Raw genomic sequence first — 19,751 nt, 5'->3', positions numbered from 1 at the left:
GTTCTACAATCCCTTCTTATTATATTGTGAAATAGTACGTTGTTTTTTTTGCACCCATTTAGAAACTTAAGAATTTAAATAAGTAGGCATGTAGTGATTGATCACAACTCTTTTCTTTTTCCCAAGTTACATATAGATTGTTCTTTTCTTGAACATTATTTTAGTTATCCTGCTGCAATTATTATTATTATTATTTTTTTTTGCATGTAACTTATAATTTTTTTCTGCAATTAGTTATCCTGCTGCAATTTTTTCTTTTGCATGTATACTTGTTAAATATAGGACTGAACATGGATAGAAAATGGATAAAAAATCTGAACAAGTTGAGTGATGAGTACAAGTGCGGTGTTCAGTCATTTCTTGAAGTTGCAAGCAAGCATGTGGATGTTAAAGGCAGAACTAGATGTCCTTGCATCAAGTGCCTAAACCATGATCGTCAAACTATACCAGTTGTGAAGATACATTTGAGAAACTATGGCATATCTTCGAGTTATGACATCTGGACATCTCATGGAGAAACAGTGCAACAGCGATCACAAATTCTTTCTCCCCCAATGGCTGAACAGATTGTTGGAGCCAATGATGTTGTGCATGATATTTTGAATGATGCATTCCCACCTACTGACATGGATGATATAGCTCAAGATCTAGAGGAGGATGAGATACAAGAAGGTAATGAAGATGTGATGGATAATCATGGATCTAATGGGATGAGAAGCGATGCTGATCAGTATGAGAAACTAATGGCTGAAGCTGAGCGAGAGTTTTTCCCTGGTTGTGATGGATTTTCAGTTTTAACTGCCATGGTTTTGTTCATGCATATCAAAGTCCTTAATCATTGGACTAACAAGTCTTTTGATATGTTTCTAGAGGTGATGAATCGAGTGTGTCCTAAGCCTAATAACATTCCCTCCTCATTTTATGCTGCGAACAAGATGTTGAAAGGTTTGGGCTTAGGTTATGAGAAGATAGATGCTTGCAAGTATGATTGTGCTCTGTTTTACAAAGAGCATCAGGATAAAGAGTTCTGTCCAGAATGTAGTGAACCAAGGTATAAATATAGAGGTTCTAATTCTGATCTGGGTAAAAAGAAGAAGATTCCTCAAAAAGTTCTACGGTATTTCCCACTAAAACCGAGGCTGAAAAGACTATTTATGTCGAACGATACAGCTACTAATATGAGGTGGCATCATGATAAGCGAGCTGATGAAGAAGGCAAGATGAGGCATCCAGCTGACTCACCTGCTTGGAAAGATTTTGATTGTAGATATCCTGAGTTTTCTCAAGAGCCACGGAATGTAAGGTTAGGCCTCGCAACAGATGGGTTCAATCCATTTGGAAATATGAGCCTTTCCTATAGTATGTGGCCGGTCATAGTGGTTCCATATAATCTCCCACCTTGGATGTGTATGAAGAAACAGTTCTCGATGATGACTTTGCTGATTCCAGGGCCAGTAGCACCAGGCAAGGATCTTGATGTGTATCTACGCCCCTTAATTGATGAATTGAAAGAGTTGTGGGAGTTTGGTGTTCCAACTTATGATAAATCAACTAATTCTTTTTTCAACCTTCGAGCTGCTATATTGTGGACAATTAATGACTTTCCAGCGTATGGCAATTTGTCGGGTTGGAGCACGAAGGGATATATGGCATGCCCTGTTTGTAATGAGGATACATCATCTTATGGCTTGAGGAGTAAGATTTGTTTTATGGCACATCGGCGCAATTTGAGAAGTAATCATCCATGGCGTAAAAACAAGGAGCTATTCAACAATGAATTTGAGTTGAGACCTCCTCCTAAACTACTTTCTGGTGATGACATCTTATGCCAAGTTAATCGCCTCAGACCTTATAAGCCTGGTAAACATGATGATAATCCTGATAAGAAAAGGAAGCGAGTAGACTTTGAACTTAACTGGACAAAGAAGAGTATCTTCTTTGAGTTGGAGTATTGGAGTAAGCTGAAAATTAGACATAACCTGGACGTAATGCACATTGAAAAAAACATATGTGACAGCGTTGTGGGCACATTATTAGGCATTGCTGGGAAAACCAAAGACACAGTCAAGGCAAGATTGGATTTACAAGACATGGGTATAAGAGATGATCTGCATATTGAAAAAGATGGGTCTGATTTTAAGAAGCATACTCCGTATTATACAATAGTACCACAGCAACGTCGGCCTTTTTGGCAATGGTTCAAAACTGTCAAATTTCCTGAGGGGTTTGCTTCTAATATTTCTCGATGTGTTAAAGATGGAAAGATCTCCGGTCTCAAGACTCATGATTGTCATGTGTTGTTGCAAAGACTTCTTCCGGTGGTAATTCGACCTTACTTAAGTAGAGAGGTGTGTGATGCCATTATAGAGCTGTCAAGCTTTTTTCAACAGATTTGTGCAAAAACCTTAATTGTAGAAGATTTGAAAAGGTTGCAGACTGATATTGTGGTGATACTATGTAAACTTGAGCAAATCTTCCCACCTGCTTTTTTTGATGTTATGGTGCATTTGGCTGTGCATCTACCGCATGAGGCATTACTTGGTGGGCCAGTTCCTATGAGATGGATGTTTCCAATTGAGAGGTAAGTATCAATATATCTTTTTTTTTTTTTAATCCTGAATATGATTGCTTTTTTAATTAGTACATTATTAATAATATGTCATATCCTGTACTTTGTAGGAAGTTGGGAAATCTGAAGGATTATGTACGTAATAAAGCACATCCTGAAGGCTCCATCGCTGAAGGATATATTGCAGAAGAATCATTAACCTTTTGTTCCATGTATCTCAAAGATGTTGAGACAAGTTTCTCACGACCAGAGCGGAACTATGATGGGGGTGAAACTAGTGCGACTCTCTCTGTTTTTTCTTGTAGTGCACATATGTTGCATGGCCGTAAAACAGCCCAGTGGTCAAAAAAAGACAAGGACACAGCTTTTTGGTACATATTGAATAACTGTGATGAAGTTGAACCCTTCAAAGCGTGAGTAACTTAACTATATTGTGTAGTAGAATGACTTACTACACTCCCCTTTCTTATATTTAAGTTTGAACTTATTTTTATTGCTAAGTTGTCATTTTATTATCTATTTGAATATCTAGAAAAGTAATCAGTTTATGAAAGAAAATTAAGAAAGGGGTAGGGGCAGTATCTCTTAATGAAATGTTTGACTTGTTGATTATTACTTGTGATTTTTGTTTGTGTAGTGAGCATAAAGAAATATTGAAGAGAGAGAGTCATTTGGATTTAGAAGATAGACAGAGAAATTCTTTTCCTACATGGTTTAAGGCTCGTGTTAATGCATTGCATAAGGAAGGTTCAAGTGAAGTGAACGATGAGTTGTATGCATTGTCATTTGGTCCGGTTGATACTGTTAGTACATTTACAGGTTGTACTGTGAATGGGATCCGTTGGCACATCAAACAAATAGAAGAGACCAAATCTGTTCAGAACAGCGGGATTATGGTGCCAGGTTTACAAGGTGACAGGGCAAGTGACTTTTACGGTTCTTTGGTCAGCGTTGTTAAAGTAAGCTTTATATGTGGCTATTCAGTTATTCTTTTCAAAGGTCAGTGGTACAATACAAGTCCTAAGAAGAGAAAAAGAGAAGGCATTATTCGAGATTACCATCTCATGTCTTTGAACACTGACATTCAATGGTATAGCGAGGATCCTTATGTCTTAGCAGCACAAGCAAAACAAATTTTTTATCTTGATGACCCTATGTTGGGTGGTGCTTGGAAAGTGATTCAGAAGATACAACATAGACACGTTTGGGATGTTCCTGAAAATGAAGAGGCATTCAATGTGGAATCAAACTATGATGATGATATAGACCAAGAAGACGAAGTTGGAACTGCAATGAATGTTCAAGAAAATATTGTGTATTCCAGTACACATTTACGTAGAGATGGTGTTCAACCTGAAACTGTTATCCTTTCCAACAAGGATATTGGACAAAGGATGTCCACAACTAATGATGATTTCATTGATGATGATTACATAGAGGAATTGCAATCTGAGGATGAGGAAAACAGTGTTCAGAGTGATGTTGATAGTGACTTAGATTAAGATGTTAAGGGAGGTTTAAACTTTTTGAATATTGTTGTATGACAAGTTCTACTTTTGTATTATATATGAGTTTCAGTCAAAATTTATGTTTTCGTTCTATTGTTGTCTTGTATATATTATCTTCTTCATTCTTTATTATGACTATTCAGTTTTGTATTATGAATTATTCTAACTTGTTCTGATAATTTATTAATTTGTCTCAGGATGTTGAAACCGAAATCATTATTGATGAAGAAGATTGGGAATAAGCCATCTGCCAAAAATGTTACAACAGAGTTGCAACTAGAGCATCCCCCGCAACAACAGAAAAAGCAGCCACAACAATCAGGAAAGAGACTGCCACAACCAGCAAAGAGACTACCACAACAACCAGCAAAGAGACAACCACAACAACTAGGAAAGAGGCAGCCACAACCACCACAGTTGCAACAACCTGAGCCATCACAGCAGTAACAACCACAACCACCATTACATTCTAGTGAAAGTAAGTTACTTGGATTGTGATAACACTAACAACACATTTAATATAAATAAATCTACATAGCTTGTCTATGAGCCATGATTCATATTTTAGATATATGAATTATATAGGTCTATTCATTGTATGATCTTCTGACTAAACTTTATTTTCTTAACAATACCACTAGGTGCTGATCATGACATGTCCTCTAAGGGGAAAAAGACACGTGGCGTTACAAAGGGGATAGGAACTCATGATATTGTCACTGCTTCTAATGAGAGGATTCTGATTCAGATGAATGAGGATCAAAAGCTCCCAAATGGTGTCCAAGCTAATTCTAGGTTTGTTTCAGAAATTGGGTCTCGAACACGTTCCTTAGCCCCACTTCATGTCAAAACCTGGAAGGAGGTTACACTAGAAGTTAAAGACGAAATCAAAAAGGGGTTGTTGGTGAGTGATATAATTTACTTAACTTGGAATTGATTATAATGTTACATTTACAATTATTTTATTAGACTAAGCTCTTCTTGATTTACTGTAATTTTAGCATAAATTTGATGTCAATTTCAAAGAACCTGGCATTGCAAAATTTGTTGAAGACAAGATGAATAACACATTCAGATCATGGAAGGGAAAATTGCACAAGCACTTCAAAAAATATGCTGATGACATTGATTTTGCAAGGGCTCACCCCCCTACTGAGAAAGTGTTTGGTGACAGGGACATAAGTGATTGGGAGTGGTTGTGTGATAATTTGTACACGGATCAAGCGTATCAGGTATTAAAATGTACACTGATTTGTATTGTTGAAGTTGCTTGCATAGTGTATATTATTCAAATGTATTTTCTGTTAGGACCATATGCTTAAAAGTTCAAGAAGACTAACGTCAGGTGAATTTTAAGAATGAAATGATACTCTAATGATTGGTTCTTTTCACACACATGCAGAACCGTTGTAGGATCAATACTATTAATAGGAACAAGAAAATTTATAATCACTGTGGTGGTTCACGCCCTTTCACAAAACATATGGAAGCCGAAGAACAGGTAAATATCTGGTATTCTTTAAATTTAGTTGCTGATCTCCATTATTAGATATATCTGTCGAATTAATTTGTTTCATTTGCTGTGAAAACTTATCCATTAATTTGTTCAATCTTGGTGACATATAAAACAATAATATAGAAATATGATGAGGAGCTTCAGAACAAATGGCGGACTATTTTTGTGCAGTTCTTATTTACATACTAGACTTCTTCTCATATACCATTAATTATATTGGCTTTCAATTGCTTTATTATGGTCAAATGTAGAAGGGTAAAAACGTGACCTTTATTGAGAATTGGAGTCTCATGCATCAACATAGAGGCAACAATGGTGGTGTTTGGATCAATGAAGAAGCAGAGAAGACAGGGGTAAGAGTTATATGTTATAGTTTTTGTATTGAAACACTAACATCATAGATTAAATATCTAATAAATTTTTCATTATATGTAGAAAAATCTGATTGTAGAGTTGATCAAAACCAAGCAACAGATGGCTGATTCTGAGGGTACCCCACTTGAAGATGTTATAGTGCCTATCCCAATGCAATTAGATATCTTGGCTAAAGAGCTCGGGACTATGAAGGGTAAGACCATTCGAGGTGTGGGTTATGGTCTTAGAAAAGACACATTCTGTCCTTCAGTCCCTGCATCCACATCAAACCCAACAAATGCTCAACTTATGAGGTACATTGTTTTATTAGAAGAGCGACTTGCTTCGCTTGAGGGTGAGAGACAACCTTCTACACATGATGTGGATGAAGAGGGAGTCGAGGATGGTAATGTGGATGAGGAGAATGATGAGGATGTGGAGAATGATGAGGATAAGGATTTGGATGTGCTTTAGGTCTCGATATCCTCATTAGTTTTTTGCAAGTTATATTTTGGATGCACAAATGAAGGCATGATACTTTCAGATGCCTATAGATCCCTTAGTTTAGGGCTTTTGCAGGTTTTTGGGTCTTTGATATCCTTATTAGTTTTTGGCAGGATACATGTTGAATGTAAAATGATGCCTGCAGATTTAAAATGCATCCAACACTTGACCTATAATTTTTCAAGTTTTTTTTTGTAAAGTACTGGCTGATAAGCATGTCAATATATATTTATGCTACCATTGCTACGTAGTACTAGCTTCTTGTGGTAAAGTGTTGCTAATTATAGCTATTGATTTAAAATTAATCTTCATACTATAAATTAGTCACAAAACCATCTGTTCGTCACCCAATCCCAAAACTAAAAATTAATACATTATAAACAGACACGAAATTAATTTGTCACCAACAATATTGCATTTGACTGGTAAAAAGAATTTTGGCGCCACATTTTAAAAATGATTTAAATAGTGACGAACTTTTTTCGTCACCAATAAAGTCAATTTTGGCGGTAAAAAAAAATTTGGCGCAAAAAGAAAAAATAATAAGATTTGAAAAAGAATGGGTGACAAAATATCAACGATTGGGTGACAAGCTTATTTCGTCACCTAAACCTATTTTGGTGACGAACTTAGCATTTCGTCACTCAATAGAATCGGTCACGCACTATAGGTGACGAAATTGGTGACGAACCTTTTTCGTCACTCATGATTTTGGGTGACGAAATTTTAAGAATGGGTGACAAAAGTGGTTTGTCACTCATTGGGTAAATTCTAGTAGTGAAGGGTCGTAGGAATTGTGATGACCTCGATTTTCATTATTTAATTTTCGCAATTATTAATGGATCAGTTGTACGAATTATGGGTGTTATGCTTTGTTCGTATGTTAATTGTTAAGTGGATTTATTTTCGGACAAATAATTATTTAAACTTCACAGTTTTAGGGGACGTACGAAGTTTGAATTTTTATACGTTGAGTTTCTCTGAAAACTTCCTTCATAAAAGTTGTAGAGCGTATCGATACGAGTTTGTGGATATGTGGATCACCGAAATCGGAGTTCGTATGAGCAAGTTATGGGCGATTGAAAATTTGGGAAATTTCTATAAATATGAAAAATTCCGAGATTTTTATAAAAACCCCAAAATTTCCTTTTTTTCATTCTTCCCCTCCGTTCTCTCTCCTCCAGAAAACCCCAGAAAATCCCAAACTCGACCCGAACCCGGTATTCTGACCCGATTCCATCTCTGTCGTCCGACGTCCACCGACGACGCCACCACTGCAGTTGTACTCAGACTAGTGTCGCCTTCCTCCCTCTGGTACTCGCCAGTGACTGCAATCGTCGGAAACTACAGATCGGAGCACCCAAAGGTAAACCCTTCGAACCCGATCGGATTTTACAATTCCATCATTATCTCGGTCCGATCCTTATATTTTTGGAATCCTCTCCTCCTCTAGATCACATCCATACCAGCCTTGAAGGACGATTCAAAGTTTGGTGGCCGAGATCGGGTTTTGAAAGTCAACGGTGGAGACTGCTCTAGCTTGTGAGCTTGATCCCGATTAATCTAGGCTAAATCTAACTTAGCTCCAGGTATGAAAGTTGTTCCACTCTTCATGGTACACACTTTAGATGGTTTGATCATTATGGTTTTGAATTTGGCCAACGACGGTGGCTCATAGCCTGTCATGGGCAGTTTCTAGTTTTATATATCATCTACTCATCGATACGAGCATTTTGATATATAATATTCAATTTTTGGAGATCGTATGAATTTGTTAGGTTTTTTACCCTTTTTGTTTGTCTCGTTATCGATCTGTGAGCATTCGTTCATCCGATCGTCTTGTGGTTTTGACATATCGATTGCAAGAGTGTTTCGGAGACTTTGGGTGGTCTTGGATGAGGTTTCACCTCGATTGGCGTTACTTTTGGGTTGTAGTTCGTTTTGGGGACTCGAACTTTAATCATTTGTGATTCGTGTACTGAATTGTGGCTGTACTTTCCTTAGGTGCTTGCCAGAGTGTGTTTTGGAAGTAATCTAGTGGTGTGAAGACGCAACGGGAATTTCGAGATGAATAATCTCACACTGTTTATTTACAAATTGGTTTACCTTATCGTTTTGGGAGTTATTTATTTAACTGCAAACTATAGTTGGTATTAGTGGCATTCCTGAGTGAATGACCACATGTGTATATATATATATATATATATATATATATATATATATATATCCTATCCAAAGTAGAGCTCAGCTTTGAAATTAACGTGTGAAGTTCGAGTTTTGGGTCACTTTTCGATCGCATATCCATATCTCGACCGTTCCGTTTTTAGGTACTAGTGTATAGATCATCTCTGCAAATTTTCAGCCAAATTGATGATTGTTAAGACATTGATAATTGCTTTAAAGTTAGTACGGTTCAGGTTGACAGATTCAGTCCGTCTATTGGTTTAAGTGAGTTAGATACCTTAACGATCATCAATTTGGCTGAAAATTTGCAGAGATGATTTATACAATAGAATCTAAAAATTGAACGGTCAAGATGTGAATATGCGACCGAAAAGTGACCAAAAACTCGAACTTCACATGTTAATTTCAAAACGGAGCTCCGCTCTGAATAATATATATATATATATATATATATATATATTCACGTGAAATATATATGTGTTGTTGGTTTTGTTGTGTTGAAAGCAATATTTGTGAAAGGGTTCATTTTATTGTTTTCGGGTTTACTTTTGAGGAAACAATATATTGTGGAAAGGGTTGATTTCTATTGTTTTGAAAAGTGTTAAGAATTGTTGAATATTTTTAGGTCACGGGTGACTTATTTAAATGTGGGTCTTTGTACCGGGAGTAATTGATAGAGATCAATTACGGGGAATCTTTTAATATAGATTCGGGCAACATTTGGGGTCCATTGTGACTTGCTTAATGTTTTGGTCTTTGCACCGGGAGTAATTGATAGAGATCAATTACGGAGAATCTTTTGTTGTAGATTCGGGTAACATTTTGGGTCGATTGCGAATTGCTTAATGTTTTGGTATTATATCGGGGATCCAAATACCTGAGGATTGAGAATCGGGGATCACCTACAGTGATCGGGGCCACGAATGTGACCATGGCATGTTATTGGGAACCACGCCTTGGCCGGGTTAGTGGTTACGATTAGTTAGAGCTCTAGTCTGTCTGCCGGGATTTTAATTGTATCTTATGGGGGTAATAGTTGAGATTAATTGGGACTCATAAGTACGGGTTTGGAAAAGAGTCTTGAGAGTATTCTTTCTTTTATTGTCCATAGGGGACTTTGGGTTTCATATTCATTTTGTTGTGTGATCAAATAGTATGATTTTTGTCACGGAGTGACATATGCATCTCCTTTGACTAAGAGAATTAATTCATGGGTTGTTTTCATTAAATTGAAAGGGTGGTTTTCTTGTGGTTGGTGTGAGTTGCTTAATGGTTGTTTTGAGTTACTCATACAAGCTTACCGGGTTTGTTGTATGGCAATCCGGTGCAGTATTCGATGGTGTAGGGGTTAATCCTGCAAGTCAAGATAATCGTGGCTGAAGCTGAGATAGCGTGGTTGAAGTTTTTCAGGTATTTTGTATTGATGGCTGAACCATCACGCATGTATAATTCTGAGATTATATTGATTTTTAATTATGTTTAAAAATCGGGGCGTGGCAGGAACTCACTTGTCATGAATTAGAGCCACTTCAAGGGTCACTAATTCACATCAAGAGACCTAGAGATGGGGAAATTAGGCAACCAAACTCATCATAATTGCGATCATTCTAATCATGTAGCAAACCATGCTTGTAGCAAACCATGCTTGTACTTCCCACAATTATTAAATCGGGTTTCTAGTTCTAAAATCTAAGGATGTCATCCCCTAAATTTTAATCTAGACTTATTGAAACATATACCAAATAGTTGACAATTTCTAAGCATGCATTCTAATCAATTATCACAAAACACAAGCATCCAATAATTAACAAATTCCATATATAAATTAAATTAAGTATCCATTACATCAAATTTGGGCTAGGGAACACAACCCTAACCCCAACAAAGAAATTATTCACAACTCATAATTATGAACATCAGAGATACAAAATTCAAAGAGAAAAGATTATAGAAGTGTAGGCGAAAGCACTGGTAGCCACAATTAGCTAGGAAGCTAACATGACTTCCTTTAAATTACAACTCCCACAAATACCTAAATCTTGATTCTTGTAGCACTTAATATCTTCTTAGAGCTTGTGTGAGAAATTCTACAAATACCCAAAAGAAAACTAAAACTACTATGAAAAATGAAGGAGGGGAGAATAGCTCAGCAGCCTCCCCCTTTGAGAAAGTGGAGTGCGGCGTCTATCGGTCTAGCTCTCCTCTGTGCTGAATTACTAATTTACTATATACTAAGCGTCCTATACTGTTGCGAACTGTTCCCTACGATAGTATAATGACAATTTTGCCCTTGGTTTTTCCCTTCAGTTGCGGTCCTGCCATTCCTGTGGGCTCTTTTGCTGACTTTTCTCTTCTCTCTCGTCAGACTCTCGAGAAAACCCTCTCGAGGTTTTACTGCATCTTCGCCCACCTCCTCACAAAGATCCTTGCTTTGCTTCCGCCTCTAGGTTCCTTTCTCTCTCTCTCTCTCTCTCTCTCTCTCTCTCTCTCTCTCTCTCTCTCTCTCTCTCTCTCTCTCTCTCTCTCTCTCTCTCTCTCTCTAACTATATCCATACAGCCACTTAGCCAATCACACACACATATTATCTTTGATCTCGAACTGATTGTAGAGCTTTTACTCATTCTGAGCTTGAAGATCTCAAGTCCTTGCTTGCTTCCTTGGCTGCTCAGTCACACAGCGACGACCAATTCATCTCTCTCTCAATTTTTCAGGTCAATTGTTTCACTCCCTTCCCTTTTCTTCTCTCAGTTCACATAAATTTCCAATCTTTTTTATGGATTAAATTCAGTTTATCCCCCTGAGGTTTGGGGGTAACTTTATGTTAGTCCCTATCCTCTTAATTTAATCAGTTTATCTCTCGAGCTTTTCAATTTTCCTCAACCGCGTCCAATCTCTCATTCTCCGTCCAATTTGGACATTAAGTCTGACAATAATAGATACTTTACGGGTTAAAATGGTCATTTCAGGACCAAAAAAAAAACCCAAACAAAAAAACCCATACTTCTTTTTGTTTATCTTAATCTCTAATCCCCCAATGCCAAAATATGCAAATTTTGGTTTGCAGATTGACCATGTTCAACAAATATGTTTCTCTGAATCTCTGATCCCTCAATGGTCAAATTTTGGTTTGCAAATTGACCATGCCCAACAAATATCAAAAATCTTTCGATACCCATCAATATTGGAGAAACGTGATGGCATCCTAAAGACCCAGTTCATATGCAAGACAATGAAAAAGGCTGAAACCCAAGACCCATAAATCAAAAAAGTCACCATCTTTGAGCTCATTCAACACAAACCAACAATCTCAATAAAATAACAAAAAGTTTGGAAGGGTAAGAATTGATTACATTGTTTCGTCCATTTTCAAATCCGGCTTCATCTTCTTCAGTGCGCCGATCATCATACCTGAATTCATCATTCCCTCACTCAATTCCAACACCCACAGCCTGTGGATCAATCACTCTTCTTCCATCTTTATTCTCCAAAACCTCTATGAAATACTCACTGAAAACCCTACAATTCTCATTTAAAACCCTCTCGTAGCTGCTCTCCAGCTTCTTAACCTCATCGTCTGTTGTTGATCGAAACATCGTTGTTTTTGTTGTTGATATTTGGGGATAGCATCGGTAGAATCTGCTATCTCCGGTAATTGTACCACTGCAGAATTGGGAGGAGGTGGACGAGGAAGAGCTCCTTGAATAGCACCGGAGGCAATTCCGTTCAGGCGAGTGCCGGCTCGGTTCGGAAGATCTCGGGGATGCAAAAGGCGGCGTCAATCGAGTGGCAGCAGAGGTCGTAGATCAGGGAGAGGAGGAGCAGCGGTAGAGAAGAGAGAAGAGAAGAGAGAGAGAGAGGGATGTCGGAGTGGGATTAAAGGAGGAAGAAGATATATTTCTATTGTGATTTTTTTATTGAAATGACAATTTTAGCCCTTTAAATGGGCCCCATCGTAAGAGTTAACGTCCAACTTGGACGGAGCCTGAGAAATTGGATACGGTTGAGGAAAATTGAAAAGCTCAGGGAGTAAACTGATTAAATTGAGAGGACAAGGACTAATATGAAGTTACCTTCAAACCTCAGGTGGTAAACTGAATTTAATCCCTTTTTTATTTTCAGCAAAAGCAATCTTCCAGGTAAATTTGGATCCTTTAGAGCTTTTACCTTCTTGGGCTTTTTTGAAAAATCTGACCACTCTGAACTTTTGTTCTGGGTCTGTTTAATTTGATCGGTTTCTTTGATTTCTGAGCTGAATTGACAGAGAGTGGGGGTTGATTGGTTCAATTAGGTTTTGGGTGTCTACTATTTGATTCGAAAGTTTGGTTCTGCTGAGGCATTTGTATTTGATTGATTGATTGCAGGTAGAGGTTCTGAGTGGTTGGTTGGCCGATTGAAGAAAACGGTGGAGTTGCAGATGCCAAAAATCCACGGGTGAAGGTAATTTCTATGCCCAATTTATGAAATTCATGCTATTGTTTCAAAAGTTATGAACTTTTTAGTTTTTTTCCTCCTGCTAATAGTTGTTAAGTTGGTGTGGGTGTGGAAAAGTGCAAACTTGAAGATTATAGGATGACATTTTATGTTTCTTGGTATGATTTGGGTGTTGTTCAGTTATGTCAGATTATGGTTTTCATTGATTTATGAGTAAAACCCACCACTACGGTCAAAACTTTTCTCCACCGGACAAAATGATACCCAACTTTTAAAAGTGATTAAAATGATACCTAAATTTTTAAAAGTGATCAAAATGATACCTAAATTTTTAAAAACAAATCAACTTGATACCCAACTTTCAAAAGTGATCAAAATAATACCTAAGGTTTTAAAAACATATTAATTTGATACCTCGGTTTAATTTTTTTTTTACTTTTTGTTAAAATTAATCACGTGTGATGCAGTATTTTATGGAGTTATAATAATATTTTACACAAAAAACTATTTTTCAATTATTTTTTATTTTACTTTGTTAATTCTCTTCTTCTTCTTCTATCTCTGCCTCTCTCTCTCTTCCCATTTTTCTTTGTTTCTTTAGAAGTTAGGAAACATCCGAACTTTATTTGTTTCTACGATCGATGGTAGAATTGAAATTGAATGGAAGATTTTTTTTTTAAATTCTATAGAAGAAGAAGAATGAGTTATAGATGATTAATGACCCTTTGACCACAAATCACTTCAATTTTTGTACTTGATTTTGCATTTGATTTAACAAAGAAGTAAAACAAAACAAAAAAAGGGCTAAATACATTATACTACGTAGTTTGGGTCCAAAATCAATTCAGTCCCTAAACTTCTAATTTCATCAAGAACACCCCTGCACTTTCAATTTTGATCTAATAGGTCAAATTTGTTAGTCTTCCGACAATTGAGTCATTTAACTTGTTGACGTGGCTCATATATGGTCTATGTCTTATGATGTGGTGTTGAGGTGGCTTGCATAATCAATTTTGGAGTGAGTCCCACTATTAGAAATCTATCAAATAAATAGTTTTTCAACAAATAATCCAACTATAACTTGAACCCATAACAGAATATTAATGAATTGAACCTATTAGATCAAAATTGAAAGTACATGGGTGTTTTTTATGAAATTTGAAGTCCAGGAACTGAATTGATTTTGGACCTAAACCACAGAGTAGTAACCAGTATTTAGCCCTAAAAAAATAAACTGAGGTATCAAATTGATTTGTTTTTAAAACTTCAGGTATCATTTTGATCACTTTTGAAAGTTGGTATCAAGTTGATTTGTTTTTAAAAATTTAGGTATCATTTTGATCACTTTTGAAAGTTGGGTATCATTTTGTCAGGTGGAGAAAAGTTTTGACCCTAGTGGTGGGTTTTACTCTTGATTTATTGATAGTGTTTTCTACAAAACTTTTATTTTTATATGCTCTGTATTTTTGTTACTTTTTGTGATACAAGCTCTTTGTTGAAGGTTTAGTCTTTTTCTATAGATCTACACTATTTTGATTGAAGTCAAAGTTTTGGTCCATTTGTGGTGGTGGAAGGCTTTCTATGCTTCGGTGTTAGTTGCCTTTTATGTGTTCCTGTACTCCATCAACAGCTTGGTATTTGACCTGCAGAGTTTGAGTGGCCCCCGGCTACCCTTTACCTTGGTTATTCATTAATCATGGCAACTGCAATCATGTTGTCAACTGGCACCATCGGCTTTCTCATGTCTTTCTGCTTTGTTCATAATTACCTATTTTCATCTGTCAAGATCGATTAGAAGTGTTGGCTGGTATTTTTTTATCATACGGTTGGAAATGAGTCTACTATGTCTGAAGGAGTATTTTTGGTCAAGGTGATTGTGTTGCAGCATATCAAAATTCTTTCGGGAAAAATTCACCAACGGTGTCTGGACACTTAAGGGACTTTCAGAATGATACCTGAACTTACAAAGTTATCAATGTGATACCTGGACTCATTTTTTCTTATCAATGTCGTACTTATGACCAATTTCCGTAACGGCTCCGTGACGGAAATTGGTCGTAGGTATCACATTGATACGAAAAAATGAGTCCAGGTATCACATTGATAACTTTGTAAGTTCAGGTATCATTCTGAAAGTCCCTAAGTGTCCAGACACCGTTGGTGAATTTTTCCCAATTTTGCACGTGAGTCACTTAATGAAGACAAAATGACCGATTAACCCTCAAATTCTTTCTTTCTTTTCTTTTCTTTTTTTCTTTATTCTTCTTTCTTTCTTTCTTTCTTTCTTTCTTTTCTTTCTTTCTTTCTTTCTTTCTTTATTTCTTTCTTCTTCTTCTTTTCTGGTTTCTTCTTCCCCTGATTTGAATCATCAAGATTCAAATCATCTTGCTCGTCCGATTCCCACCGCCGCTGCGTCTCAATCCACCTTCATGCACCACAGATGTTTCTGGTTCCGCCAACTTCAAATCCTATAGCAAATTGAAATTGTGCATTGAGGCTTCACCACACACTCTGAGTTCATCCCCGCCGCCGTCGCCAATGACTTGACCACAACAACCTCCACCACCGCACAACAACGTCATCCTCCGCTGCTTCTCGATTGGGTTTGGGGATAAGGACTGCTTCTTCCTCCACCGCTAGCGAAATCGTGGAGGCTCAAGGCCACATTCTAAGGGCCACCGGCCGGAAGGACAGCCACAGCAAGGTTTGCACCACCAAAGGCCCTAGGGATCGCAGTATCAGGCTCGTCGCCCACACCGCCATTCAATTCTACGACATGCAGGACCGGCTTAGATACGACCAGCCTAGCAAGGTCGTCGATTGGCCGCGCAGGACACGCAGAACGTGAGCCTCGATTTCCCGAGTCCTTTGTTTACTAATCGGCGAGGCACAATGGTGGGTAGCAGCGGAGTGGCGAAGCTGGTGAATAAGAACAGCTCAAATTTTCTACAGGTGAGGATGGTGTTGAGGCCGAAGTTGTTAATCTTTGTCTGCCGAAAATTGCCTCTGATCGAAGTTGGGCTAGAGGCCGAAGTTGTCGGCTAAACCGATGAAGTTGCAGGTGAGGATGGTGTGGAGGTGGTGTTGCATGTCGGGAAGAAGGAGAGGATGGAGGGGTGTGATTGGAGCTGTGATTTGAGAGTGCAGGGCTAGCGGGGTCTGAGTTTCTGATCAATGGTGTATAAAAGGGGGTCGGAGGAGAGAACGAGAGTGGTGGTGGTCAAGTCATTGGCGGCGGCGGCGGGGATGAACTCGGAGTGAACGGTGAAGCCTCAATCCACAATTTCAATTTGCTATAGGATTTGAAGTTAGGGGAACCATAAACATATGTGGTGCATGAAGGTGGATTGAGACGCAGCGGCGGTGTTTGATCGGCGATCGGCGGTGGGAATCGGACGAGCAAGATGATTTGAATCTTGATGATTCAAATCAGGGAAAGAAGAAACCAGAAAAGAAGAAGAAGAAGAAAGAAAGAAAGAAGAATAAAGAAAAAAAGAAAAGAAAAGAAAGAAAGAATTTGAGGGTAAATCAGTCATTTTGTCTTCATTAAGTGACTCACGTGCAAAATTAGGAAAAATTCACCAACGGTGTCTGGACACTTAGGGACTTTCAGAATGATACCTGAACTTACAAAGTTATCAATGTAATACCTGGACTTATTTTTTCGTATCAATGTGATACCTACGGCCAATTTCCGTCACGGAGCCGTTACGGAAATTGGTCGTAGGTACGATGTTGATACAAAAAAATGAGTCCAGGTATCACATTGATAACTTTGTAAGTTCAGGTATCATTCTGAAAGTCCCCTAAGTGTCCAGACACCGTTGGTGAATTTTTCCCAAATTCTTTCTGATGGTGCTGCATGAAGACTATATTTTCTGTATACTTCTCAGTCGGCAACAAGCCCCGCAGCAGCTTCGTAATATCACATTTTATTTCTTACCACACCCACTGTTGTGCATGAATTTGGATTACATCCTTTAGTTTCTCAATTTCATATCAGAATTCAGAAATGAAAGTAAACTTGATAATTCTTTGGATTCTCAACAGATTGATTTGTGATGATTAATTTCTTTTTTTTTTCCTTCTTTTTTTTTGTTTGCTATTCTTTTTTGTTTGTTATTCTTAAGCTAATGAAAATTAGTTACATTCACTGGCGGATCCACATAGTTAATGGAGAGGGCTCAAGCCCGCCCTAAAATTTTGAAGGAAAAAAATTTTCTATATATAGTATCATCAAAATGTTGTCGTTTTGATGTTCAAACCCACCCAAAAATAATTAGAGACCAGTCTCCAGTCTCCTCTTCGTCCATTCCATTACTCATTAGAAATTGAGCTCTCATTTCTTCTTCTCTTAGGTTTTTCACTCTCGTTTCTATAGCCTATCATTCACCACTTGTTTTCTTCCAAATATTCTCGCCTCTCGGCCTTCGTTGATGTCAATACAACACGATACTTCTTATATTTGTGCATAGTTATACCAAAAAAATTTTGGGCTTTGCCCAAAAAAAGACAATTAAATATCTAGCCCACCCCATTTTCAAATCCTAGATCCGCCACTGGTTAAATTGAATTTAATTCATTCACATTACAAACTTCATTTACTATTCAGTTCTTGGACTGAGGTGAAGATTGTGAATCAAATTCACGGTTTACTGGAGGTAAAATTTTGCAGCAGTTAATAGATCGAACTAATTTCAATCTAATAGTTCTGTCATGCGATGCTGACTTTCAAGATTTTCATTTTATCAATGTTTGTTTCTAAATCAGTGACGTAGTGCTATCAATGTTAGTTTAGTTTGACTTTCAAGATTTTATTTTTATTTTTATTTTTTATTTTTTTTGCTTTTGCTTTTGCTTATAGGAACTTTATGTGGAAGTTAATTTTGATAGTTTTACGATTAATTTCAGGATTTCATTGTCGTTTTCTTTGTCTTTTGCAGATTCTATGCAAAAGAGTCTAAGCGTCATTCTTCTGCCGTTGTTGCTTTCTCTGTTGGTTAACACTATCTTGATCTCTTACTTTTATTCAGATATAAATCCTACAGTTTTATTAGCTCAATTGCCGGTTTTGTCTTTATTCATTATTTTCTTCTTTATATTGAGTTTATAGTTTACATAACCATGATAGTGTCGAATTCTCTAAACTCTGTTATTTCATTCTATAGATTCTGGGAACAGTGTGCGTCGAATTCTCTAAACTTTGTTATCACTTTCATCAAATATCACCTCATTTTGGTTTATGTTGATGATCATCGTGAATTCCTTTTGTAAACCTAAAATGTTCACAAATTGAAAATCTTTTGCAACATTTGAACACTTAACAGACCAGAAATCATTTTTTTCCCTGTGCACAAATTGGTCATAATCTACTTAAGCAGGAATTTGTAACATTCCCAAATTTATATATTTTGTCAATAAACCTTGCATACAAAATGGTTAACAATAACGAACCCCCGCGGCATAGCAGGTATTATATCTAGTATATATTATACTATATATTAAAGCAGGGATTGCTGCTACTATTACTAAGGGTTTAGGAAAAGACCTGTTTTGGTAAATTACAACACTGCCATTATACTATATATTAAAGGAAAAATATCACAAATGGTCACTAAGTTATGACTCATTCGACACTTAACTCACTGTATTTTCAACAATATCACTTAACTCACTCACTTTTACATCTGTCTTTCACTTAACTCACTGTATTCAATTCTACTGTTAAAAGCCATTAAAATTGAGGGTATATTTGTCTAAACACTAAAAAAATGCATTTCTAACTTTAAAAATTGAGGTTATATTTTTTTTCAAATTATATTTAAATTAAATAAAATTTTGTATTATTAGAAATTTCAGAAATTTAAAAAAATTGAAAAAAAATCATTTTTTGAAAGTTAAAAATGTATGTTTAAACCTTTTGACAAATATACCCTCAATTTTAACGGTTTCTAACAGTAGAATTAATGGCAGTGAGTTAAGTGAAAAACAGGTGTAAAAGTGAGTGAGTTAAATGATATTGTTGAAAATACAGTGAGTTAAGTGTCGAATGAGTCATAACTTAGTGATACAAAAACTATTTGTGATTTTTTGCCTATATTAAAGCAGAAATTGCTGCTAGCATATATATATATATATATATATATATATATATATATATATATATATATGAATGGGTCTTGGGTTTTTGTTTTGTGTGGCTATGAAAGAGAAGTCCCATGATTGTGGTGCATCATGTGGCTGGTCCCATTAAGAGAAAACAACTGGTGGCTGGTCTTCTCACTCTTCGTGAGAAAGAAGAGAGGAGGAATAAGAACCAGCCAAACTGCCACGTGGCAGTATGCTAGTGGCTAAATGGAGAACATAAATGGCAAAGAAAGAGGATCACGTGGGTAGCTGTGAACATGATTAATTGATCAAACTATGCTTAATTGATCATTACCCAATGATCAATAAATCAAACTATGCTTAATTAATCAAAAAAATAATTAATTAATACAAATTCCTTCTTTTCCTCCTTGTTCCCGTTATAAAGCACATCAGAATGTATCAACATGTTGATACAATTGGATTCAGCTTTCTCGCTTGTGTTGGCCATGTTTGATCGAAATCGACTATCTCGTCATTGGAAACTTCAAATTGCTTCAATTTCGCACCATTTTTCATCGATTTTCGCAATTCACT

At 36.8% G+C, this 19,751-nt stretch overlaps 2 protein-coding genes and 1 long non-coding RNA gene across 3 annotated transcripts; all 3 read left to right on the top strand.

Moving 5' to 3' along the window:
• The first annotated feature begins 290 nt into the window (after nt 1-290).
• Nucleotides 291-1,989, top strand: LOC112199012. The gene is made up of 2 exons (XM_040518692.1): nt 291-1,860; nt 1,973-1,989. Exons 1-2 carry the CDS (start codon nt 291-293, stop codon nt 1,987-1,989), a joined length of 1,587 nt encoding a protein of 528 aa, XP_040374626.1.
• Nucleotides 1,990-1,995: 6 nt separating this feature from the next.
• LOC121053009 lies at nt 1,996-2,822 on the top strand. Its single transcript, XR_005810510.1, has 3 exons — nt 1,996-2,348; nt 2,429-2,581; nt 2,680-2,822. It is a non-coding gene; the product is annotated as an uncharacterized LOC121053009 (long non-coding RNA).
• Nucleotides 2,823-4,539: 1,717 nt separating this feature from the next.
• Nucleotides 4,540-6,421, top strand: LOC112200977. Its single transcript, XM_024341982.2, has 6 exons — nt 4,540-4,555; nt 4,719-4,981; nt 5,079-5,309; nt 5,480-5,578; nt 5,845-5,946; nt 6,068-6,421. The coding sequence occupies exons 2-6, from the start codon at nt 4,733-4,735 to the stop codon at nt 6,419-6,421; spliced, it is 1,035 nt and encodes a 344-aa protein (XP_024197750.2). The 5' UTR covers nt 4,540-4,555; nt 4,719-4,732.
• Nucleotides 6,422-19,751: the final 13,330 nt, after the last annotated feature.

This window comes from Rosa chinensis, chromosome 4 (genome assembly GCF_002994745.2).
Source record: "Rosa chinensis cultivar Old Blush chromosome 4, RchiOBHm-V2, whole genome shotgun sequence".
Classification (NCBI taxonomy): Eukaryota; Viridiplantae; Streptophyta; class Magnoliopsida; order Rosales; family Rosaceae; genus Rosa; species Rosa chinensis.
Note: the sequence above shows the minus strand (reverse complement) of the source record. Positions and strands in the feature narration are given on the sequence as shown.

What these genes read in the sequence shown, in the direction of transcription:
- LOC112199012 (XM_040518692.1), top strand. Translation starts at nt 291, where the DNA reads ATGGATAGAAAATGGATAAAAAATCTGAACAAGTTGAGTGATGAGTAC.
- LOC112200977 (XM_024341982.2), top strand. Translation starts at nt 4,733, where the DNA reads ATGTCCTCTAAGGGGAAAAAGACACGTGGCGTTACAAAGGGGATAGGA. An exon ending in ACACGGATCAAGCGTATCAG is followed by an intron (nt 5,310 to 5,479) that starts GTATTAAAATGT and finishes ACACACATGCAG; the next exon opens with AACCGTTGTAGGATCAATAC. An exon ending in AAGAAGCAGAGAAGACAGGG is followed by an intron (nt 5,947 to 6,067) that starts GTAAGAGTTATA and finishes ACCAAGCAACAG; the next exon opens with ATGGCTGATTCTGAGGGTAC.